Source organism: Aristolochia californica, unplaced genomic scaffold, assembly GCF_029961685.1.
Source record: "Aristolochia californica isolate CCGP_79_NKW_82.1479 unplaced genomic scaffold, dmAriCali1.0.hap1 SCAF_10, whole genome shotgun sequence".
In the NCBI taxonomy this organism is placed as follows: domain Eukaryota; kingdom Viridiplantae; phylum Streptophyta; class Magnoliopsida; order Piperales; family Aristolochiaceae; genus Aristolochia; species Aristolochia californica.
In genome coordinates, this window is record NW_027181771.1 from 3,193,851 (window position 1) to 3,217,060 (window position 23,210).

At 36.5% G+C, this 23,210-nt stretch overlaps 2 protein-coding genes across 2 annotated transcripts; one reads left to right on the forward strand and one right to left on the reverse strand.

Annotated features, from left to right (window-relative positions):
- Positions 1-7,726: 7,726 nt before the first annotated feature.
- On the reverse strand, positions 7,727-8,323 carry LOC137939825 (uncharacterized). The gene has a single exon (XM_068784877.1). It carries the CDS (start codon positions 8,321-8,323, stop codon positions 7,727-7,729), a length of 597 nt encoding a protein of 198 aa, XP_068640978.1.
- Positions 8,324-18,329: 10,006 nt separating this feature from the next.
- On the forward strand, positions 18,330-19,446 carry LOC137942760 (uncharacterized). Its single transcript, XM_068788501.1, has 3 exons — positions 18,330-18,676; positions 18,847-18,910; positions 19,115-19,446. The coding sequence occupies exons 1-3, from the start codon at positions 18,383-18,385 to the stop codon at positions 19,282-19,284; spliced, it is 528 nt and encodes a 175-aa protein (XP_068644602.1). The 5' UTR covers positions 18,330-18,382; the 3' UTR covers positions 19,285-19,446.
- Positions 19,447-23,210: the final 3,764 nt, after the last annotated feature.

Here is a 23,210-nt window from a genome sequence, read left to right on the forward strand (position 1 = left end):
AAATTATATATAAAATTATGCATACATTTTTAAAAAATATAATGATAGGGGAGGTTCATGATTGAATTTCAATAATGGATTAAAATGCACCAATATTAATATTTTTTACTCCAATTGTTGTCTAGCTTGTTTTGTAATTTTTGAATCTGGCCATAATTTATTCTGGCCTCCTTAGTGCCCCTAGATAAAAATTTATATTCCAGAAAAAACTAAAAATATTTTTCCTATGATACATATTCCCAAAAAACCCTTTAAATAAAATCTTATTACTATTAGTGACTTATTAGAAAATTACAAGAAATATTTTAAAATTTTTTTAGGAAAGTTAAATGGACCTTTTATTGTCTCTTCTAGGGAAATAAATAAAAATTAATAATCAATCTAATATATTATTATACTTATCGATAAATTTTTAATTAAATAAAATATCAAACAAAAAATTACAATGAAAATTGCTTCATGCTAAAAGTATTATAGCATCAACTGTTAAATACTTATTCAAAAATTTTCTATACAGTTTTCTACCCCATCTTGGTACGAAAAATCTTACTTAGAAAATTATATGATTTTTAATAAAAAAATTCAATTAGAAAAATGTTTAAACAAACATGAGACACTAATAGTTTATAGAAAATTATTTCTATAAAATTTATTTTTAATTTTTTCTAGAGGAAAAAGTTTTTTTTTTTTTTATGATCTCGCACGTGCGAGATCATCTTCTCGCGAGGGAGGGGGGAGATTATTTCTCCCCTGTTCTGGTTTTCCATTGAGACGACGCGGAGGGAAGGGGGTTACGGCGTCGAGGAGGACCTATCGTCGAGGATGACGACCACGATGGAGGCGGCGGCGACAGAAACAGAGGCGACAGCGAGGAGAGGAAGAAATCGAACGGACGACCATAGAGGCGCCGGCGAGCAGCTGCGCCGGCGGTAGAGGCGGCGACAACAACCGATGGGAGGGGTCGGCGGTGACGAGGGGGGAGGAAAAAATTTTCCCCCTCGCTCACGATCCCGTTACCGATCCATACCGATCCGACTCACTTCGAGCCGGCTCGCAAGCCGACGAACCGAACCTAGCTTCGGTTGAGCTCGGCTCGTTAAGGTAAACGAGCCGATTTCGGTGCTCGAGCTAGATAAATGACGAATCGAACCGAGCCGGCTCGGTTCGAAGCCACCCCTAGTTGTGAGGACTGCAATTTATTTGATAAATTTGTCACCTTCATACCCTTTGGGAGAGGATATTCCTCAGAGAGTATGGAAAGGAAAAAATATTTCTTATTCTCATTTGCATGTATTTGGTTGTAAAACTTTTATGCATGTACCTAAAGAAAATAGGTCAAAGCTTGATGTGAAATATATTCCATGTGTTTTTGTTGGATATGGAGATGATGAGTTCGGATACAGATTATGGGATCCTAAGAACAGGAAGTTGCTTAGAAGTCGAGATGTGGTCTTTCATGAAGACAAAACCATTGAAGACTTTGAAAAAGTTGAGAAAAGTCAAAGTACTCCAGATATTACCTCATTCTTGCCTCCTATGTCTCATCCTACACCAGTTATTGAAGAAAGTGTAGAATCTCATGAAGAGGATGATGTTATCCATGAAGATGTGACTCTTAATGATGCTGAATTGGGGGAGCAACTAAATGAACCATCTCAAGAAGTTGAACAAGAAGAAACTCCTATTGAACAACCGATGGCTGAACTTGAATTGAGAAGATCTCAAAGAGGTAGAATTACTTCTCAGAAATATCCTTCTAATGAGTTTATTACTCTTATTGATGCAGGTGAACCTGAAAATTTTCAAGAAACTCTGAAAGATAAGAACAAGGATATGTGGTTGAAAGCTATGGAAGAGGAGATAAACTCTTTGCATAAGAACCACACTTTTGAGTTGGTGACATTGTCGAAGGGTAAGAAGACCGTGAAAAACAAATGGGTTTACAAACTGAAACAAGAATGGAATAATCAAGTCAAGTACAAAGCAAGATTGGTTGTAAAAGGTTTTAGCCAAAAGAAAGGAGTTGATTTTGAAGAAATCATTTCACCTGTTAGTGAAGATGCCATCAATTAGACTGATTCTTAGTCTAACTGCTAGTCTAGACTTAGAGATTCAACAAATGGATGTCAAAACAGTATTTCTCCATGGTGACTTAGAAGAGGAGATATATATGGAACAACCAGAAGGATTCAAAGAAAAAGGGAAATAACATATGGTTTGCAAGTTGAAAAAGAGTCTCTATGGGTTGAAACAAGCCCCAAGACAATGGTATAAAAAGTTTGACTCCTTTATGATGGGTCAAAGCTATAAGAGGACATCTACAGATCATTGTGTTTACTGTAAAAGGTTCCCAAATGGTGGTTTTATAATTCTTTTGTTGTATATTGATGATATACTAATTGTTTGGCAAGACATGAATTTGATTGACAGGTTGAAAAATGATCTCAGCAAGTCCTTTGATATGAAGGACTTAGGTGCAGCCAAACAAATTTTGGGCATGAAGATTTCTCGTGATAGAAGGAATAAGAAAATTTGGTTGTCACAATAAAAGTACATTGAGAAGATTCTTAAGAAGTTCAACATGAAATATGCAAAACCGGTAAGTACACCATTTGCAAATCATTTCAAATTAAACTCCCAACAACGTACTTCAATTGAGAAGGAAAAGGAAGTCATGGAGAAGATTCCCTACTCCTCAGCAGTAAGAAGTTTAATATATGTTATGATATGTACTAGACCAGACATTGTTTTTGCAGTTGGTGTTGTGAGTAGATTTCTTGCAAATCCAGGGAAAGACTATTGGGCTGTTGTTAAGTGGATTCTCAGGTACCTCAAAGGGTCTAACAAATTGTGTTTGTGTTTTGGTGGTTCAAAACCTATATTAGAAGGTTTTACAAATGCATATTGGGCAGGTGACATAGATGGGAGAAAGTCTACGTCAGGGTACTTGTTCACTTTTGCAGGAGGAGCCTTTTCTTGGCAATCTAAACTTCAAAAATGCATTGTTCTTTCTACAATAGAGGTTGAATACATTGCAGCCACTGAAGCTAGTAAAGAAATGTTGTGGTTGAAGAGGTTGATGGGTGAGATAGGCTTCAAACAAAAGAGGTATGCAATTCATTGTGATAGTCAAAGTACTTTGGACTTCAGAGTAAGAATGCTACTTTTCATAGTAGGACAAAACACATTGATTTGAGGTATCACTGGATTAGAGATGTGTTGGAAAATGATATGTTATCTCTTGTGAAGATCCACACTGATAAAAACCCATCAGATATGATGACAAAAGTGGTGACTAAGGAAAAACATGAGTTGTGCACAAGTCTAGCCGGTATGGAAGATTGTGGTGAGCCCTCATCATGGTCTGGAGGGGCAGATTGTTGCTTTTAGTAGGTGGGGTCCGGCCCATGAGTGGGCCTCACCACTAAATCTCTCACATGTGAGAGAGATAGGATAAAAGTGAATAAAACCCTAAAGGAAGGGGACTTGACTGTAAGTGAGAGAAACATAAAGCGAAGGCCGAGCGAGAAAAATAGAACACGAAGGCCGAGAGAAAAAGGGGGTTCGACCGAGAGGAGAAAGAAGAGATGAAGAAGAGAAAGAAGAAGAAAGGAGAAAAGAAAGGAAGAAAAGAAGAAAAGAAAAGGTTCTCCAAAGCTTCTCCAAAGTTGGTCTTTCTCTACATTTTATTTTGGTGAAATCTCCATATCCGGTGACCTCTAACCTTTGTTTATTTTGGTTATCTCACAATCCTTGTGAATGAGATTGAATTATGAATTGTTTTCTCTCATGATTCTGTAAACATCAAGTTTGGGCAAACTTGAGAGAAATTGATATTGTAAGCCCATATTTAATAGTGGAAAATTATTTGGATTTGCCCCGTGGTTTTTTTCCTTCACACTGAAGGGTTTTTCCACGTAAATCTTGTGTTGTGGTTGTTCCATTATGGTTGATTGTTTGAAGCATTGGCTGAATTCTAAACTTTATGTGGGTTTCAATTTCTGCACATAAGGTGTTTGTAGAAATATTTCAAATGAGATGATTTATTAATATTGCACAAGTCTTATTGTCTATCATTTTCCCATAACAAGGTGTACCTAGTGAGTTGTTGCAAATCCCTATGTAGGTCTAGGGAGGATTACTTGGTTAGTTTCTAAAAAATCCATTCGTGGGTCTAGGTTATTTGTTTAGCTTGTTGCTATAAATCTATGTGAGGATGAGCTTATGTAAGTTTGTTGTTATGGTAAATTAAGTAGCTTAAGTTCCTATGTAGACAACACTATAATTGGCCTTAGAGGTAGTTAACTATAGGCATCACTTAATAACCCAAACATAATATTTGAATTTTGAGGTGAAAAACACCTTGAGATTCAATTAACAATCCAAGATAGGATTATGAACCACTATAAAAAAAGGTGGCTTGAGAAATAACACATTGTAGGCAAGGTTCTAAATGAACCTATAAAGAAATTAAAAAATTATAAAAACAAGAAAAACTTACACCCTTTATAATTGAAGAGAGATACCTTCTCCTTGAAATGTCCAAGCCTCTAGCCTTTGATGCATCATGGTGATGAATTAGGAGCTTGGCTATATGAATGCAAGGAGTAGGATTGAAAAAGGATTAGTTGATTTTGCAAAGTAGACTCTTTCTTTCTAAAAAAAAAAAAGGACTTAGGAAGGAATTTCAAGTATTTCAGAAAATGCAATAACTATGGCAATAAATGCTATTAACTTCTCAAAAGGACGTTTGGTGGGTTATATTTATAAGTTCCCCTAGCCAAATTGGTTATTTTTTTGCCCATTTGCAAAAAAATAACTTTACATTGATCGATCAGTGTAAAGCATTAATTGATCAATCATGTGTAACAACTATATTTTTGTTAAAAAATGACTTATTGATTGATGGTATAATAAATCAATATCCTTCCGTTGGGTCTGATAGATGAAATTGATCGATCAATATACAAGGAATGATCAATCAGTCATAATTTTTACTGGTAGTGCATAACAAATATAGTCAATCAATGGCATTCTATTTATGTCCCTAGTTGGTAGAGTTCTATATGATTGATCAATGTATAGAGGTTGATCGACCAATCAACATGATTTTATATTGCCTAGACATCATTGATCAATCAGTTCACTAGGAATGATCGATCATGCTTCATAGTACAGTTAGGCCATGTTCTGGTTGATTGATCAATTGACTTTGATTGATTGATCATGCTTTATATTTTTAGCATGTGCAATTTTGGTTGATCGATCATTGACAAATATTGATCGATCAATCCAGTGTCAATTCACTATGTGGATTTTCAAAGCATGAATAAAAAATGATCATAAGTGCTTCTAACACGTTTGAAGTATGTGCATCGGTAAAACATGTAAAAATACAAATTTATCCTAAAGCTCCAAAGATTTCCGTTGTACCTCAAGTTTGGAAGGTTTGGGACGGCTCTTCATGACTTCCTAAACTCTAGTCTTCACTTCATTCCTTCTTCTTTATGAGGGTGCTTCTTTAAGAACTCTTTGATACGATTGCATAACTCGAGGTGTTTGAGAAGCTTTTGCAGGTTCATTGCGTAGATACTTTTGTGTCTCTTGAAGGAAATGCATCTGAAAATGATAGAATTACCATTTTTAGATCAATTAAGTTTTATTATCATCAAAATCAAGTAGAGAGTCAATGGTTAGTCAACAATCTCCCCTTTTTTATGATGACAAAATCTATTTTTAAAAAAAAAATTAAAAGTAAATCAACCCTATGAGTAGGAGTTAAGTGAATTTATCCATTTAGGGAAATAACCCCCCCTTAACCTATGCACATCAAAATTTTAAATTTTAGTTTTTATTTTATTTTAGTGCTTTAGTGTTTTAGTGCCTTTTGTTGTGTTCTCCCCCTTTTTTTCACACTAAAAAAGATATTGCAAATGAGAATTTTGAGACAAAAGGTGGCTTAGTGGCTTTGCATATATTATCTCAAAATGTGTACGAAAGATGTTTACATATTCAAATGTAACTACAAAATATGCATAGGGAGTATTAGCTCGATCAAAATGGAAGGTGTGGCAGCCCAGGATTGAGGCAGCGATGATGGAGCAAAGCGGCTGAGTTGGATCTCAAGCATGAACTTGATCCTAAGCTAGCCCTCTTTGAGCTCATTCTTACCCATGGCTTGGGTCATTTTCAATTCATCAATTGCCTCCTCAAGCTGTTGGAACCAATCTGATGATGAAGATGTGCCTTCAATTCGTGTCCTCTCCACAAATTCGTATTGCTCTGGTTGAGATGGTTTCGAGCTCATTTCGTCTCCCGAGCCAACTTGTTGAGGTGCCTCTTTGCCAATTGCTTCCTTTTGAATCCACTGGCTTTTCCATTAGATAGTAGACAGTATCTACTGCTGAATGGTGGAATCCTTTCGGTGCTGAAAACGGATACAGCAAAACCACCCTCTGGTTCCAACTTTTGCTGTCGGTAAAGTTCGATTCGTGTTATGGAAATAAGAGTTTTGTCCTCCCATCATCGTCCCATGTTCTTTGCAGACACGGGGACACTTGCATCTCTGTTGTCCTTCTCTGTCCTTCCCTATCTGCCTATATGACAAAATGCTAATTATACCACCTGCCACTCGCATCATCTTCCTGATAGAGTCTGGTTGGAAAAGAATGATATAAATGACCCACCATTACTGTAACAACAGTTTGGAAGAAACGGTAAAAACTGTTTCACATCGAGCGTGACATTCGATTTGATTTAGTTTTCCTGCGCTTTCGTCAATGAATACAAGATAAAAACAATCCTTTACTCCCATCTAAACAAGAAAGATACAGAATACTCTTGGAATGATCAGATAAAACTGTTCGCCAATCGTACACCGATATAATTCATTTTTACAAGTTGGTAGGATGATTGTTCTTTATTTAAGGGCACAAACGGTTACCACTGACGTCTGGATGATAGCCATAAATCGAGCAGCAGGAGAGCCATTGGAGTAAATACGTAAGATGGGACGATCGGAGGGAATAGATTGGATCAATTTAATAGCAGATGAAGTAACAGAACCTTGTATAAATTTTGGAATTACTTTAATAAAACCGATGCGACTACTGAGACTCCTTCCACACAGCCTCACATGGAGGTCGACATAGACTCAACTGGAGATTCCTGCAGCATTCACTCAAAAATTAAATAGTAGAGAAAGGAACCTGTACTGATCTTTCCTTTGCCATTAATTTGGCTTCATCAACTCCAATATCCCCATCTCTCTAACCAGACAAAAATTTAAAAATATTGTATTGGAGAGTCACCATCGCCATTAAGAGATAAATTCAAAATCTGAGACTCGTATGGCCTTCTTTCAATTAAGATATATAATAAGATCTCATTCATATTTATTTGTCTGTGATATGCGCGCTAATATTCCTTTTTAATGCACTAGTGAAATATTGTTGAGATGTGTGAGGATTTGCAGGTCTTGCACCCTTCCCAACTAAGCTCCAGCTCTGCTTAGGAACAAACAGTGTTGGTAGTTGAAGACGGTAAAGAAAATGATCTGAGACGGGTGATTTTATTAAATATATGAAGAGTTTACATTCATACTGATCTGGGCCTGTTATTCTAGAGATCAAAGACACTTAGTACATGTTTGTCAAAGACGAACTACACCCATGATAGAGTTTCTGTCGACAAAAATTTTTCAGAAAATTTTGGGAGAAGAAGCTGACTAAGCAGTACCTTGTGCAGATCCATGGCTTCGGATGATGGATGACAACGCATTCTTCATAATCACCATTGAGTAACACCCACGGAGAGTGGAAGTTGGCGAATGATCATCGAGATCCTCTTCATCACCATGGGAGGAGAATGACGATCTCGGGCTCGAGAACCGGCTCCGGCCGTGGTAATTCAGAGAGCTGGAAGAGGAAGAAGGAGCCGGTGATGATGGGATTGACAAAGATGATAGTGATGAAAAGGTAGAGGATGGGGAAGAAGAGAATTGGGATCTCCTCAAATAGAGCTTGGGTAGCATGGTCATGAAGAGGTTGGACTTGGAGTGCCTCTTCGTGGAATTTTTCTTGGGTTTGAAAAGGTAGGAAGGTGGAGGAGTGAGAGGGGGGAGAGCGGAGGAGGAAATGGGGTTCTTGGGTGTTCCAGGTTGAGATTCCCACATAAAAGGAACTGCACCTGCAGCAACACCGTAATAGACTCTACAAGAATTGTTAGCTGCGGAGGTCTCCCTGGAGAGAAGCCTGCCATAGAACTTATCATCTTTCACGATCTGGAGAGTGCTCGAAGGAGGATCAGCGCTGCTTGTGAGCATCTTTGAGCTGCTGCCTGTGGTTGGGGTTTCCGCGCTCGAGGGAGGAAGAAGGAAAAGCTTCCTTTGCCGGGTGTTTCTGCTAGAGAGTGGGGTAATTAAATCAAGGGGCGTCTGCATTCATCCATTATTATATACTGGAACACATGCAGATACTGGATATTAACTAGCTGGGGGTCTGTGACACAAGAATACATCATTTTAATGGAGTTTCTTGACCATTTCCATTATTACCTTAGACAACGATGTTCTTAGTCAAGGGTTTTGTTAATTTATTACCTTAGATCAAGTACTTATTATATATATAAATTCTTCAGTTCTCATGAATCTCAATGAACTCCATGATTAAGATGAAGAGAAGAGAGAGATGTGGGTACTGTTTTTTCTCTGAGAATCCGATGGTGGTAAAATCTGGAGGGATTGGATCGGTGAAGAAGTGTGAGCTAGATTGTTTGGTGAATGAGCGTTGAGAAATAATAAATGAGAATGGGTGTGGTACAGGAAGGTTTTTTTTGTCATTAATGGAGGTAGTTTAATCCTTTACAGTTTACATTCATTTTAAAGGGTTAAAGAGGAAGTCGCAATCAAAGCAAAGGGCAAGAAGCTGCAGAAAGTGAATCCCAAAAGAAGAAAATTACTTGAACAAAACATAGTTTTCAACTTCCAGTATCCCTGTACTCAGCCCTGCCGACCTGAAATTTCTTTCTATAAAGATTAGCAGCACAGTGACATCATATCGAAGCTTACGTGTTAGACACGTTCTATATTTGACCCTTTCTTTTAAGAAGTGGTTTTCATTAGACTTACGGTGAAGTGGATAGCTGTAACTGCCAAACAGTTACAACTTCTCATGAGTTAATCTCTGATTTCTGGAAATTGATCATCATGACAGTGTTAAGAATTAAACGCCCTAATTTCAAACTATCGAGAGCAATAATAATAAACACGGAAGAAGAGAAAAACAAGCAAGGAAAAACACAATAAGATTTATACAGATTCGTTTCAAGGTGAGACTACGTCCTATCTTCCATTACTGTAATAATCCACTATAAAGATGAAATAGTTTACAAAAGAAATTGTACAATTACAGGTGTTTCTTTCTAACCTCTTGGGTTACAACTTAAGATGCTCCTCAGATTAAGATGATAAAACCCTAATAACGGCGCCCCTCGATTATAAAGAGAAAATTAGGGCAACCATATCGATCCACGACCAACTCAGTGTAGGACATTAATTAGGTTTCACAACTTAACAGATAAGAGGTAAGTCTTTCCATTTACAGATTATGGATTTTATTGGGTTTAGAATTTCATTTGATTATCGTACCCAAGCCAGTAATTCCACCATCCCAACTACTGCTGAAAAATAAGGATGCTGACTGAGATCATTCTGCTGGAACTTTTCTTTGAGCAAAAAACAAATAAAAACTGGAGAAAATAGCAGATTCAAGAAGCTGTTTGAAGTTCAGATTCATGCATTAAAAGCCATGCTCCAATATGCTTAAGCAAAGCTTTAAGTCAACCTCACAATAAGCATTTTATTTTGTTCTAAGACGACCGTAATTTGGATACCAATAGAAAATCCTATTGAGGTCACGAGAGAGATGGAGAGCCCCTTTCTGCATGCGATAAGCCATAACAGGATTCTGGAGATGCTTCACGCCTCACTAGGGTCGTTACGAAGTGCTTTTAAGAACAAAAAATAACTAAGAAAATGAAAGTTAATAATTTTTTGGCAGGTCTCTTTTTCAGCTTTGGTAAGGGAGAAGAAGTAAACTGAAGGCCACCGCCGCAAGTCTTAATTCATCTTCAACCTCCAGGAAGAGTCAAGAATAATAAACTGAAACCTGAAAGTCTAAATGCGAGGCATGAAAGGTTAGGACAGAGGCTATCATTGATAAGGAAACAAAGACATGGTGTTTAACAAATCAAGTTTAACGATTTCGTTTTTTTTTTTTTTTTAATTTAACAGAATCATCGCGTGAAGTTGCAAAACCCATTAAGGAATCCTTTCCTGTAGAACAATGGAAGCTGTGACTTCCCGTTTGGGACCCTTACGGTTAAAATAAGCAGGAACCAGAAACGCCATTGAAATTTCTTCCTTGTCTTACATTCAAATTTGGAAACAGGGAAAGCAAACTGGGGAATTAGAGTGTGTTTGAATGCGGATGAAGCGGAATATAAACATAGAGGCACGTGGATTCCCATAACTGAAGCGGCTTCTTCCATTCTCTGGAATCAGAACCATGAGAATAAAAAACAAAGGAAACGCATGTGGAGTTGCAGACTGGAAGCAGGAAATTCAATAAATTTGACCCATGTAAGGTTTACATTAAAATTCCATTTTTTTATGATATTTTATTAAGATATACAGTTCTTAGTTCTTAGTGCTTAGCTATACTCATGGGCACACCCTCCTCGCGCTCTCTCTCTCTCTCTCTCTCTCTCTCTCTCTGGACAGAAGCTATCAAATAGATAAATGATTTGAACGCGTCTTCCATGGGTGAAGAAGCATGGAGAAAATTTTACTATTAAGACAACTTACTTTCTCCCCCTCAACCACATATCTAGGTGGTTAAACCATATAAACATCCTTGGATAAATCAGCATTGAGAAAGGTATTTTAACATCCAGGTAATAAATAGGTCATTTAAAATTTGCAGCTACGGAGATGAGAACCCTAACCTAATTGAGTTTGGCCACTAGAGATAAGGTTTTATCATAAATCGATACCATAGGATTGTGTATAGACTTTGGCCACTAACCTTGCTTTTTACAGAACCATGGTGCTATCGGGATTATACTTTAGAGTAAAAGCCATTTGCAACCCATTGACTGTTTTGTTAGAGGGCAAGGGGATAGGTCCCAAGTACGGTTGTTATACATTGCTTGCATAAAAAAAGATGAGGATGAAATGGCTACAAAAAAGAGATACAACTCGAGGATCTGTGAGCGAATTATTATTTGCAATTGGATGAAAAGTAGAGTATGGTCTAGAAGTACTAGAACAAGGTTCCTTCTTTAGAGAGATGTGCCTAGTGTCATAAGGTGGGCCCAACATAATAAGTGAAGATGGAGGAGAACTTATCTTAGGAACATCATGGGACTCCATAGGTGAGTCATCGATAGTGGGAGAGGAGGGCTTACGGGATGGCTACTCATCATGTCGAAGGCGGTTGTCTAGTGGAACTATTGGTCTTAGCATCTTTGTAGAAGACTGAAAACTAAGAAGACCTAGAAAAAAATATGGTTGATCTTCAAAGAATATGACATTTGTCACAGCTAGGTGGTTTAGTCCACCTGGGTGGTTCCGTCTACCACTGATGGGTTAGGTATTTGGCTTTCCGCACTTAACAGACCAGTCTTTTGGGTTGTATTGGCTAGGCGTTTGACATGGTATCAGAGTTGGGCACCACGTTTGAATCCCAGGTGAAGCGGTAGGGAACGAGAATGGTGGGTGTCAGAGCTAGGTGGTTTCGTCCACCTGGGTGATTCCGTTCACCACTGATGGGTTAAGTACTTGGTTTTCCACACTTAACAGACCGGTGTTTTGGGTTGTATTGGCTAGGCGTTTGACAACATCAACAAAAATAATTTTTTTTATAGAGTAGGGGAATAACGCACATATCCCTTTTGGTTTATGGAATAACCTAGAAAGATGCACATGATAGTCTGAACTTATTATTGAGAAATTTCTATGTAAAAATAAAATTGAAGATAAAAGGAACCAAATCCACAAACAAATTTTACGTGGTTCAGTCCTAGGAGATTAATCCATGGATGAAAAGAGATGGAGAAATTTTTATTGAATCAAAATGATTTTTTACAATCAATACAAGCCTATTTATAGTGTAAAGAAGGATGATTTAATTTCTTAATTAAGGATTCAAATTTCCTTAATTTAAGAAATCAAAATCAATCAAGATTTTCTCTTGATTTTAGGAAATCATGACAAATCAATGTCTTGATTGATTAGTCATTAATTTCCTAAATTATTACATAATTTAATTCCGAAATTTTAATTTTAAATTAATTTAATTTCTCTCTAAACTTTCCGCCTCAAGTTGTATTGGGGGTAAGAGGAAATACAACTTGTTGTCTTGTAGGATGGAACCTTAATCTTGTGAAGGGGCCTTTATTTGTTCTTGGTATTGTTGTTGGTGTGATGAAGCGTTGTATGAGATGGAGAAAGTCTTAATGAAATGGTAATGACTATGGAGGGAAACATCCAACTAGAAGTCCAATATCCATCCTAAATAAAAAAAAAATATACAAGAAAATAATGTGAAAAAAATGAGTTGAAATAGAGGTAGGTGGTGTATTAAAAATATGTTAAATAATATTTAAAATTGGTTTGGGATATGAGATTGTATTCGTTTCACGACCCCTATTCCTAATGCCAAAGAAAAAAATATCTCCCAACAAATTCAATAAATAAATCCCTTCTCAATTATACCCCCTTTGTTTTAAAAATAATAAAAAGAGAATTTTTTATAGAAAAAATATTGATGAAAATTTCATAAAAATTGAATGAAAATGAGAAAATATGAAATTTTTTTGTTTGAACCAAAAATTGGTCTGATTCGGGTTAAAAAAAATGAAAAAATTGGACAAAAAATAGTAAATGGATGGAGGAACAGGTTGGATCTTCTATTTGGATCGCACATCGGATTTGGATCCGAAAAGCGGAATGTGATGCAAATACTAAAGCAGACGCGGTAAGTATATGCGGACTCTCTGTCGGTTTTCCAACTCGGATAAAAAATTGTGGGTCGGATTGCGTGGCAGATCCTATTGAGCATAGGTTAACTCTAACATTATTTTTTATGATAACAAAAGTTAATTGAGCTAATAACCTGCAAATATAATATTTCAAATACTTAACCTTCAAGAGCATCTCAAGGTCTAAAGCATCAAAGTCAAAATGAATACCTCAAGCAAAAAATGAAGAACATTTATTGAAGAAGCACCCACAAGGAAGAAGTCAACATGAAGACTCGAGTTCAAGCTTCAATAGACAAATGGTTAAACTCAATCAATTTATGAAAGAGAGTATTTTAACTCCTATTCCACAAGAACTTTTGAAGATCGAAACTTTGGGATATAAATTTCATATAGATATGTTTAGAATCATCATACATATCATTTAAAAATATGTTAAAGCACATAGAGAGAAATTCCCATACTTTATAAATATATACATTTATATTTGACATTGGAACGATCGATCAATCACTTACTAAAATCTATCATCTAGAATTGTGTAGGCCAGAATATAAAACATGATCAATCAACAATAGTTGATTGATCGATCATCTAGAACATGGCTATTTCATGTTATAACGCTTGATCAATCATCCAACAAAGATTGATAGATCATAGATGTCTAGGCAGGTTGAATTAACATGGAATGATCGATCATCCTACCAGATTGATCGATCAATCAGAACCTTGCCAATAAGGGACTTACGGCATGATAAATCAAATAAATATACACTTATCTATCATACTTGTATTGCACAACCAGACGGCAATGATCGATTAACTTAACTTTTCTATAGCAATCTCTGACAGAAAAGTAGTCGTTATGATCGATTGATAGATCAATCAATGATTAAATAACAACCCGTTCGAGTTGGGGAAGCTATAAATACTCCCCACCAAACTGAGTAAACAAAGGCATGTGCATTTATTGGCATATATTCAACACACAAAGCTTTACCTTACAAATTCCATTGCAAAAGTGTTTTGAAGAGAAAGAGAGTGACCCCACCTTGAAAAACCTTCATCTCTTTCAATCATCCTTGCACATATGATAGTACAAGTTCCATGATCATTCTACAATGTGCTACAAATGAAGGAGGAAGTTTGAAATTTCTCAAGGAAAAACTTCTCTCCAAGTAAGGGTGAAATTTTTTCACTTTTGTTTATGTCATTGTTAAAGGTTCATCTAGAATCTGATAATTTAGATAGGAAGGCATTATTTTCACTTCTCCAACTTTGTCTTTTCAAATATGTTCATTCGAATTTTGTTATTCTACTCTTTGGGAGAATTTATTTTATGTTCTATCTGTTGGGAAAGATTGAGAGGGATTTCAAAAGGTTTGGAGTTGAAATTTGGGCAAATGAGCTCTTTCAAAGTTTATTAGAAATTATCTATTTGCAAATATAACTCTTTCGAACACCGCAAAAAAGCTATGTCAATATCACTAATAGGTGAAAATCAACATCCGATTATACTTTTTTATGTTGATAGACTCATATTGAAAATTATAAAATTAAATAATACCAAAATTTTAAAACTACAATTTCTCATGATATTGCCCTCTTATATTTTCAATTTATTTGAGATAAATTTATATCTAATCATATTATTAATTTTCTATTTTAATCTATTGACTTTGAAAGTCACCACATTTGAGAATCTTACAATAGACAAAAAAAAATTAGATTTATTTGATATGGGTAAAGAGAAATTTAAAGCAAAATTATAACTTACATATATAAATGTTTTCTTCCACAAAACTACAACATCTATTTAGTGAAAGTCGATTGAACCATAAAATGGTAAAACAATGAATGAACCACAATTTAGCGTGTAATTTAGACCTGCCACTTTAATAGCTCAATTGACATTCAAAGAAATGATAGCTTGAAGGCAAATCAAAATGGGGTTCAGCTCAAGAGGATTCATTAATTCATGCTGGTTCAATTGTTGGCTTGTGGAAATCATCTACTCTTTCATTCTCTAAATGGGCCAGATGTCTCATTCCTTTATAAACTGACGAAGAACCCCCAAGTCATGGCATCATTCTTAGATAAATCTTTTTCTTAAACGACAAAACCTACCAAATAATTTCTCCTGTGTTGATTTGTAAATGCAAATGTGAACCATCATCGAGATCCCAAAGCAAGATCTTCTAGTTACTTGGTCTCTCTCGAGTCTTGTCTTGGACAGTTCAAACCCAATCACTCTGGCTTTATAAATTTCTGCTAGGCACCAACAGTTGAGAAGTCCACTTCGTGCCATGAACATGCATGGAAGCTAGAGAATCTTGGCTTTGATTTTGATGGATACTAACACTTCGTCTACGAAGAGGTACAGGTGACTGGTCAGGTCTATGAAGCCATTGAAAAATTCATCTTCACAATTCAAACATTGTGAAAAAACAAAAATTACAACCTAAATAAAAAAGGGCTGGTCAAAACCAAGATGCCACTGAAACTTGAATCTCCCTAACTGCTGAGAGTTAGAGAGAGAGAGAGAGAGAGAGAGAGAGAGAGAGAGAGAGAGAGAGAGAGAGAGAGAGTTAAGACTCACAAAACCCCTGCAGCTTTTGTCATTTTGCAGCCAAGAACAATTTTGGGTAGTTGATTTATGAGGGAAATAATCAAAACCTGAATATTTAGGATCCGTTGCTGAAAAGTATGCTTTATTTTCTGGAGTTTCTATTGATTTCAATCAATAGCAAGAGCCTACTAGATCTATGGTAGAGGAGTTTGAGTACCAAAGTCTTATGTTCGGTTTTCCAAGTAGGTATCCTAAAATTCTTTTTACAGCCACTAAGTGAGATTCTTTTGAATCGAATTGAAATGTAACATATAAGTATATCGAAAACATAATATCCGGTCTAATAGCTGATAAATAAAGTAGAGAGCCAGTTTCTAGTTGCAATTTTACCTTGAGGGTCACTAATTGTTTATTCTAACCTTGAGGTTCGCCTAAATTTTTTTGACTCCATTGGAGATTTTTCTTTGTTATCCGTGTCATTTGGGTTCTCATCAAGATTTTTGTCTTGTGGTTGAGATCTCAGGATGAATTGAAGGGGTTTCTCTCTTTGTCATTGAAAATTGGAGCAGGGGTTGGATTTGGTAAATCGGACTTCTCAAATTCAACATGCACTAACTCCACAACACTTATTGATGTCTTTTTATATATTTTATATGTCTTTCTATGAGATGAATAACCTTGAAATATGCTTATATCAGCTATAGAGTAAAACTTCCCTAATTTCTCCTTTGATTCTTTTAATATAAATACCTTGCATCCAAAGGTTCAAAAATAAGTTATGTTGGGAAGGGTGTTCATCTACAATTCACAAAGAGTCTTGTTGAGAAGGAGCCTCATGATTACTCGGTTTATGATATAGCAAACTATATTTATAGCTTTGGTCCAAAATCTATGTGGCAAATTGTATGCATGTAGCATAGTTTTTGCCACTTTAATTAAGGTATTATTTCTTCTCAAAGAGGGTATGGTCAATGCCATGTCATCTATAATATTCCTTCAAGTGTGAATTTTAAAATTCTTCTTCATGGTTACTCCAAATTTTGATAATGCTACAACCTTATTCTTTTTGAGATTTCTCTCATAGTAAAAGCTAGAATAACATCATCCTTATGTGCTAGGAAATCTACCCATGTGAACCTGGAATAGTCAGCTATAACCACTAAAGTGAGATGCTTTCAATTTAAGCTCAATGTTCGAGTAGGTCCAACTAAATCCATGTAGATTAGTTGAAGAGGTTGAGAGATTGAAACTACGTTCTTAGCCTTGAAAGAGTTTTTGTGTTGTTCTCCAAGTTGGCAAACATTGAAAGGTTTCTCTCTTACAAACTTTTGATTTGGTAGTTCTCTCATTAGGTGTTTCTTTATTCCTAGCCTCTTATGCCATAACCAAGATTTGTCGATATTTTCACCTAGATAGATGCCACTAGTTGAGGGTAAATCAGCTATGTTCACAACATAGAAGTTTCTATTTCTATGCCCCTCTAGAATTAGTTCATCATTTTCATTTTTTACTAGGCATTTGTCCTTTTCAAATGACGCTTTGTTTACTTTGTCACAAAATTGACTATACCTAACTAAATCATACATCTACCCTTCAACATCTACCTAAAAAGTATATGAGTGTGCCCAACATCTAGCTTAAGTCATGTATTTTATTCTTCACTCAAGAAGGAGTTTATAATTTTACAAGTTGACTGACTACGTGGACATATCAGCAAACTATCTATGAGTTGCGACATGTTTAAAGCTTATGATTCCCCTCCTTACAACTTTTCTCTCACAAAGTGACAGTCCACCTTGATATGCCTAATCTCTAATGAAAAACTGGGTTAGAGGCAAGGTGGATTGCTGCTTGATTATCACAATAGAATTCCATAGGGTCTTCTATGTGGAATCCCAATTCTACTAGAAGATATTTAATCCACAGAAGCTCACTTAATGTATGTCTCATGGCTCTGTATCTTGCTTCTGCACTAGACCTTGCAACCATCTTTTTGTTTTTTACCTCCATGTAACAAGGTTGCCTCCAACTAGAATACAATATCCTGAAATAAATTTTATATCTTCTGATGATCCATCCCAATCCACATCAGCAAAACTTTCAATAATGAGATGACCATGACACTTATGTAAGAGCCAATTACTTGAGAATCCTCTTCCAAATGCCTGCCAATGAGACATCTGACTTACCACACTGACTGTAAAAGAAATATGTTTTACATTGAGCTGAAAGACATGACATCGAGAATTAGCAGCTAGAGATAATAAGAGATGGGCCGAGTTGAGTTTGGAGACTGAAAAAAAAATATTCTTCATAATCAATCCCATAACATTAGGCATAACCTTTAGCCACAAGGCGGGCGGGTTTTAAGGCGGGCCAGAGTGCATCAAGATTTCTGGTTCTCCATAGTGCTCATCCTTGAGGTGCACTTTCAAGTCATCATAAGAAAATACAAGGAAAGAACGTATGAATCGCACATATCTGGTTGTCCATCGCCATTGATGCAGTTCAGATGGTTCTGTGTGCTTCTGTCCTGAGCTATGTGCCAAACTCGAAAGCCCCTCTCTTCCTGCGATTTCGATCGGCCATTCACAGGCCACGTCCGCGATCGCACGCCACAGAAACCACTTGGAAAGCAAATCAGCAAATGACTTCCACAAGTCTAAATGGATGGCCCACCCTTTCGAATCTTTAAATGGAAGAGCTGCTGACTCTCCACCACCACCACCAACGCCAACTCCGGGGGGCGTGAGCGTTTGATTGATTGAGAAAATGTTGAGGTCTGCTTCCTTCTCTTTCTCCCAAAACTACAGCTGCTCGCGGTCTGTAGCGGTGCCCTTGAGCGTCTCTGATCGTGGGTTTGCAAAACCATCAAAAGTTGGAGGAATTTGGGCTAGGAAAGGAGGTGAGGGAGATGAGGAACAGGTCAGGAAGAGTAAACAGTCTTTGTTCAGCAGTGTCACGGAGGCTCTTGATTTCTCCCAAGTTAGGTCGACCGAGGACGCTGAGTTGATTGAGGAAGCAAGAACTACGACTAGATCCGGATCACGAATGACCAGAGAACAGGTAAATCAGACACCACTCGGTAGGTTACTTCTCCTCTATTTTCGGCAAGAAAAGGCCCGTAGCAACGACAACTACAGACTCTGAATTCTTGTCTATTTTCTGTTAATTCTCAGAGGGATCAGCTGTTCACCTTTTCTTTTTTATCCTAATTGTTACCGGTAATCTCGCAGTACGGGGCTCTTCGGAGAAAAATTGGAGGGACTTACAAGGACTTCTTCAAGTCGTATGTTGAAGGTATGCTTTTCAGGCTTATATAGAGGTAGAAGATTGAGATTGCTTATATAGAGTCAGAGACCATTTAAAGCTTCTTTGATCCTTCAAATATGACTTCTTCTTGAGATCAGAACTCTTAAGGAATGAAATTTTCTTGAGGAAGATGGTGACAAAGGAGTATTTCGTTATTTCTGGCTAACTACATTCAATCGTGTGAAATGGCAGTCGATGGGCAATACGTAGAAGAGGGTTGGGTTGACAAGACATGCAAAGTCTGCAGAAAGGACACAAGGGGTGAAGCAAGACAAGTAGACAAGCTCGGAAGATACGTTCATGTCGCTTGTTTAGAGAAATCAAAGTCGGGCAATTTCTTCACAAGACTGTTCACCAGATGACCGATTCTGCTCAGGCGTTTTCTTCAACTCGGCTTCTCTTCTTTCTGTTTTAGATTCGTTTCCCCGGGAAATCCAATTGTATTATTGAATGGAATACATGAAGCTCTGCAGGTTGATTTTGAGCTTACTATGTTGAAGAAAATTTGTATCTCCATGAACACAAACAGCTTAATCAGCCGTATTTCACTTCTGCACCGTCTCTGCGTATATAGATGAACAGAGAAAAAATCTGAAAGGGGTTCTTCTACTGGGTAAGATAAACTCTGGACGAACATCAGTCTCCCCAATTCGAAACCCAGGCATAATCATCAATCCAACCTTTAAGTAATCTTTATCTACGTAGTCCACTAAGCTCTCCCATAATTCCCTTCGAATACTTGGAGCCCTTCCACAATGAAGTTGAAATGAAGTGGAAAATTGAATTGAAGTGAGATGAATTGCTTCCACTTCAACTCATGTTTGGGTGTTAGTCAAGGCCAGTTGAAGTGGCTGGAAAACAGATTCCAGTGTTAGTGCCTGGAAAACAGATTCCAGTGTCCTTTTCTAAATAAAGAAGAGAATGAGTAACCTTTTATGATTATAGTTTATTATAAATTAAAACAATAATAAAATTAATAAATTAATAAAAAAATTAAAAAATAACATAAGGGAATATAATAAATAAACATAATGGTTTAATTAATTATAAAAATTGGATAATTAAACCAATTAATGATTATAGTTTATTATAAATTAAAACAATAATTACGTGTGACATGAATAAATTATATAAAATTAATAAAAAAATTAAAAAATAAAAGGGAATATAATAAATAAACCTAATGGTTTAATTAATTATAGAAATTGGATAATTAACCAATTAATGATTAAAATTCATTATAAATTAATATACTAATTACTTGTGACTAGAATAAATTATATAAAATTAATAAAAATTAAAAAATAACATAGGGGAATATAATAAATAAACATAATGGTTTAATTAATTATAGCAATTGGATAATTAACCAATTAATGATTAAAATTTATTATAAATTAATATACTAATTACGTGTGACTAGAATAAATTATTTGAAGAACATAAAACAGTTAAAAATAACATAAATGAATATAATTAATAAATTATTTTATAATAACAGAGACATTACGTGTTTGGAGGAAGCTCCGAGAGCTATGGATGAACTGCTTGCAGTTTCTTTGAGATGTATTCTTCCTGTAAATGAGAGACCTAACATCAAAACAACGTTTGAAGATTTATGCTCCATACAAGCATGAGATTTTTGTACATTTGTCACAACATTATTTTCCTGACGCAACCTGATTAGTTCACTGTGCCAGGTACAAGAGGCTAATTTTTTTATTTTTTATTTTGTGTAAAGAGATGATTGATCCATTGATTAATTGAGATTATTTCAAGCTGAGTTGAAATTGAAGGTTGTGTACCTTCTTCTGACTTGTAGCAAGCTTCTTTTCTCTGTTTTATGTTCCAGTACAATTTTGGTTTGATGTATGGAAGGCAATGTATTAGAAGCTGTTATTTTAATTTATATGCAGATCCCAGATTATATTTCATATGAATGGCAATCTGCATTTGAATTTGTTGCAGTTCAACCATCTGGGATGTGCAGCAAAACAAACACTTCCAATGGCTTCCTTCAAGTCTAGAGGAAGCTCGCTACACATTTTGAGCAGTACTTTGTTTACAAATATTTTAGATGCATACCATAACTTTCAATACTGTCAACCAATTTGAGAATGTCATTTTTCACAATGCCAATCTGCCATGAATAGTACAAACAAATTTTTGATGAGCAAACCATCTGTTATTAAATATTTAACCTGAAACATGGATGTATAATTTTCTTAAAATTATTCCAAAATGATTAGCAGAAGAGTGACTCCAATGGGAGGAATACAAGGCAATGCATTGGATGAGAAACAAAGAAAAATGCTTATAGTGGCCATTTGGTGCACACAAGATGATCTGACTCTTCTCCCTTCAGTTGGTAGTATCATACATATGCTGGAAGGAAGACTCCATTGCCTTTCCCTCCCTTGCTCTTCAGCAGAGGAAAAGGTAGACAATGAAAATGAATTTGGTACTGATGACCTTTTGATTTCAGATGCGTCGCTCTCAGGTGGATGATCCTTGGCACACCCTTTGCCTTCGTCGAGTTTGTTGTCTACATTTCTGCAATCACTGCAAATGAGTCTGATGCCATGAGTGATAGCATCGAATGAACCGAAACCTTGAGACATAGGCAGAAACACTGAACAGAAACTATAGGCTACACAACTCATGGGAAAAGCAAACTTCAAGAGGTAAATCACCACAAATGACTTGTTAATGGATGAGACCTGCTTCCCTTTGTAAATAGATTTCATTCCTCCCATTGGAGCCACTTCAACTGGCCTACTAATTTAAGAAAGACTGCAAGTGTTTCAAGTGCCACCCAGTAGCAGGTTGATAGAAATTTATTCTTCAACATATACAGGAAAAGTCCACTTGAGCACTAGTGCTAAATGCAATATGGAAAGATATTCAGAAATACATGCAAAACAAGAAAATAAATAAAGAAAGAAACATTACTACTTTCTCAACAACAATAGAGACATTTCTAAGCTTATATTAGCACTTTTATCTATACCGAGAACTTGAAATGTCCACAATACTTCATAAGTGTCCTCTTAACCTGATAAGAAAGATAGCAAATCAGTCATCCAGGTAAAGTTTTTCTCAAACATATGAATATAAAACATCATCCAACCATCACAAGCTCACAAACAAAGGAGTAGGAAAGATCATTGCTCGATTCAGATATTAAAATTATGAATTCTATCTATTCCTAAATATCTGAATATTTCAAATTTGGATATCTACAAAATTATTCAAACCCCAACTCTAAAATTAAACCCTATAAACAAATTTGAACCCTAAATCCCAAAATTAGGCCACAATCAAGATAAATTACGCACAAAAATTAAAATTAACTCAAACACAAAACTAAATTAGTTGAAAAAAAAATTAGGGTTTCGGATTACCTTCTGAAATTTGGGGAAAATCACCGCCGAATGGGGAAATGTAAGTCCAATGGAAGAAATCGACGCCTAACCGTCGAAAATCGAAGAAGATTGAAGGAAATCGAAGGAATTCGAAACCGGAATAGGTTAAATCAAAGGAAATCGGGGGAGGAGGAAAGAGAAGAGCGAGAACGAGAAGGAAGAGGGAGGCCGAGAGTGAAAAGAGATGGAGGCCTAGAGGGAAAAGAGAGAGGGAGACGAGAGAGGGAGAGGGAAGAGAAAGGCCGAGAGAGAAAGAGACGAGAGAGGGAGATGGGGCGAAAATGAGAGATAACAAGAGAGAGGGAGCAGAGAACGAAGACGAGCGCCGAGCGAGAGGAGCAGAGCGAGCAGACGAGAGCAGAGACGAAGTCGGGCAAAAATTTTCGTCCAGAGACGAAGGCTGAGCGAGAGGAGAGGAGAAAGGAAATGACGGTGATTTTTTAGTGTCGGGGGGGGGGAAGAAGCGACGCCGTCGCTCGTGGTAATTCGATGACTTGAAAAAAAGGGCGGAAACAGAATTCCGTCGTTTTTGCCTGAGGAGATGAAATGGTGTTATCTCACTTCAAGTCAAGTCATTCTGGACTAACACCATAAATAGGATGAACTAGGTAATGCGGGGGGAATTCATTCCACTTCATTGTGGACTAACCCCCCCTATGTTGAAGAAAATTTGTATCTCCATGAACACAAACAGCTTAATTAGTCGTATTTCACTTCTGCACCGTCTCTGCGTATATAGATGAACAGAGAAAAAATCTGAAAGGGGTTCTTCTACTGGGTAAGATAAACTCTGGACGAACATCAGTCTCCCCAATTCGAAACCCAGACATAATCATCAATCCAACCTTTAAGTAATCTTTATC

What these genes read in the sequence shown, in the direction of transcription:
- LOC137939825 (XM_068784877.1), bottom strand. Translation starts at nt 8,323, where the DNA reads ATGCTCACAAGCAGCGCTGATCCTCCTTCGAGCACTCTCCAGATCGTG.
- LOC137942760 (XM_068788501.1), top strand. Translation starts at nt 18,383, where the DNA reads ATGTTGAGGTCTGCTTCCTTCTCTTTCTCCCAAAACTACAGCTGCTCG. An exon ending in CACGAATGACCAGAGAACAG is followed by an intron (nt 18,677 to 18,846) that starts GTAAATCAGACA and finishes GTAATCTCGCAG; the next exon opens with TACGGGGCTCTTCGGAGAAA. An exon ending in CTTCAAGTCGTATGTTGAAG is followed by an intron (nt 18,911 to 19,114) that starts GTATGCTTTTCA and finishes GTGAAATGGCAG; the next exon opens with TCGATGGGCAATACGTAGAA.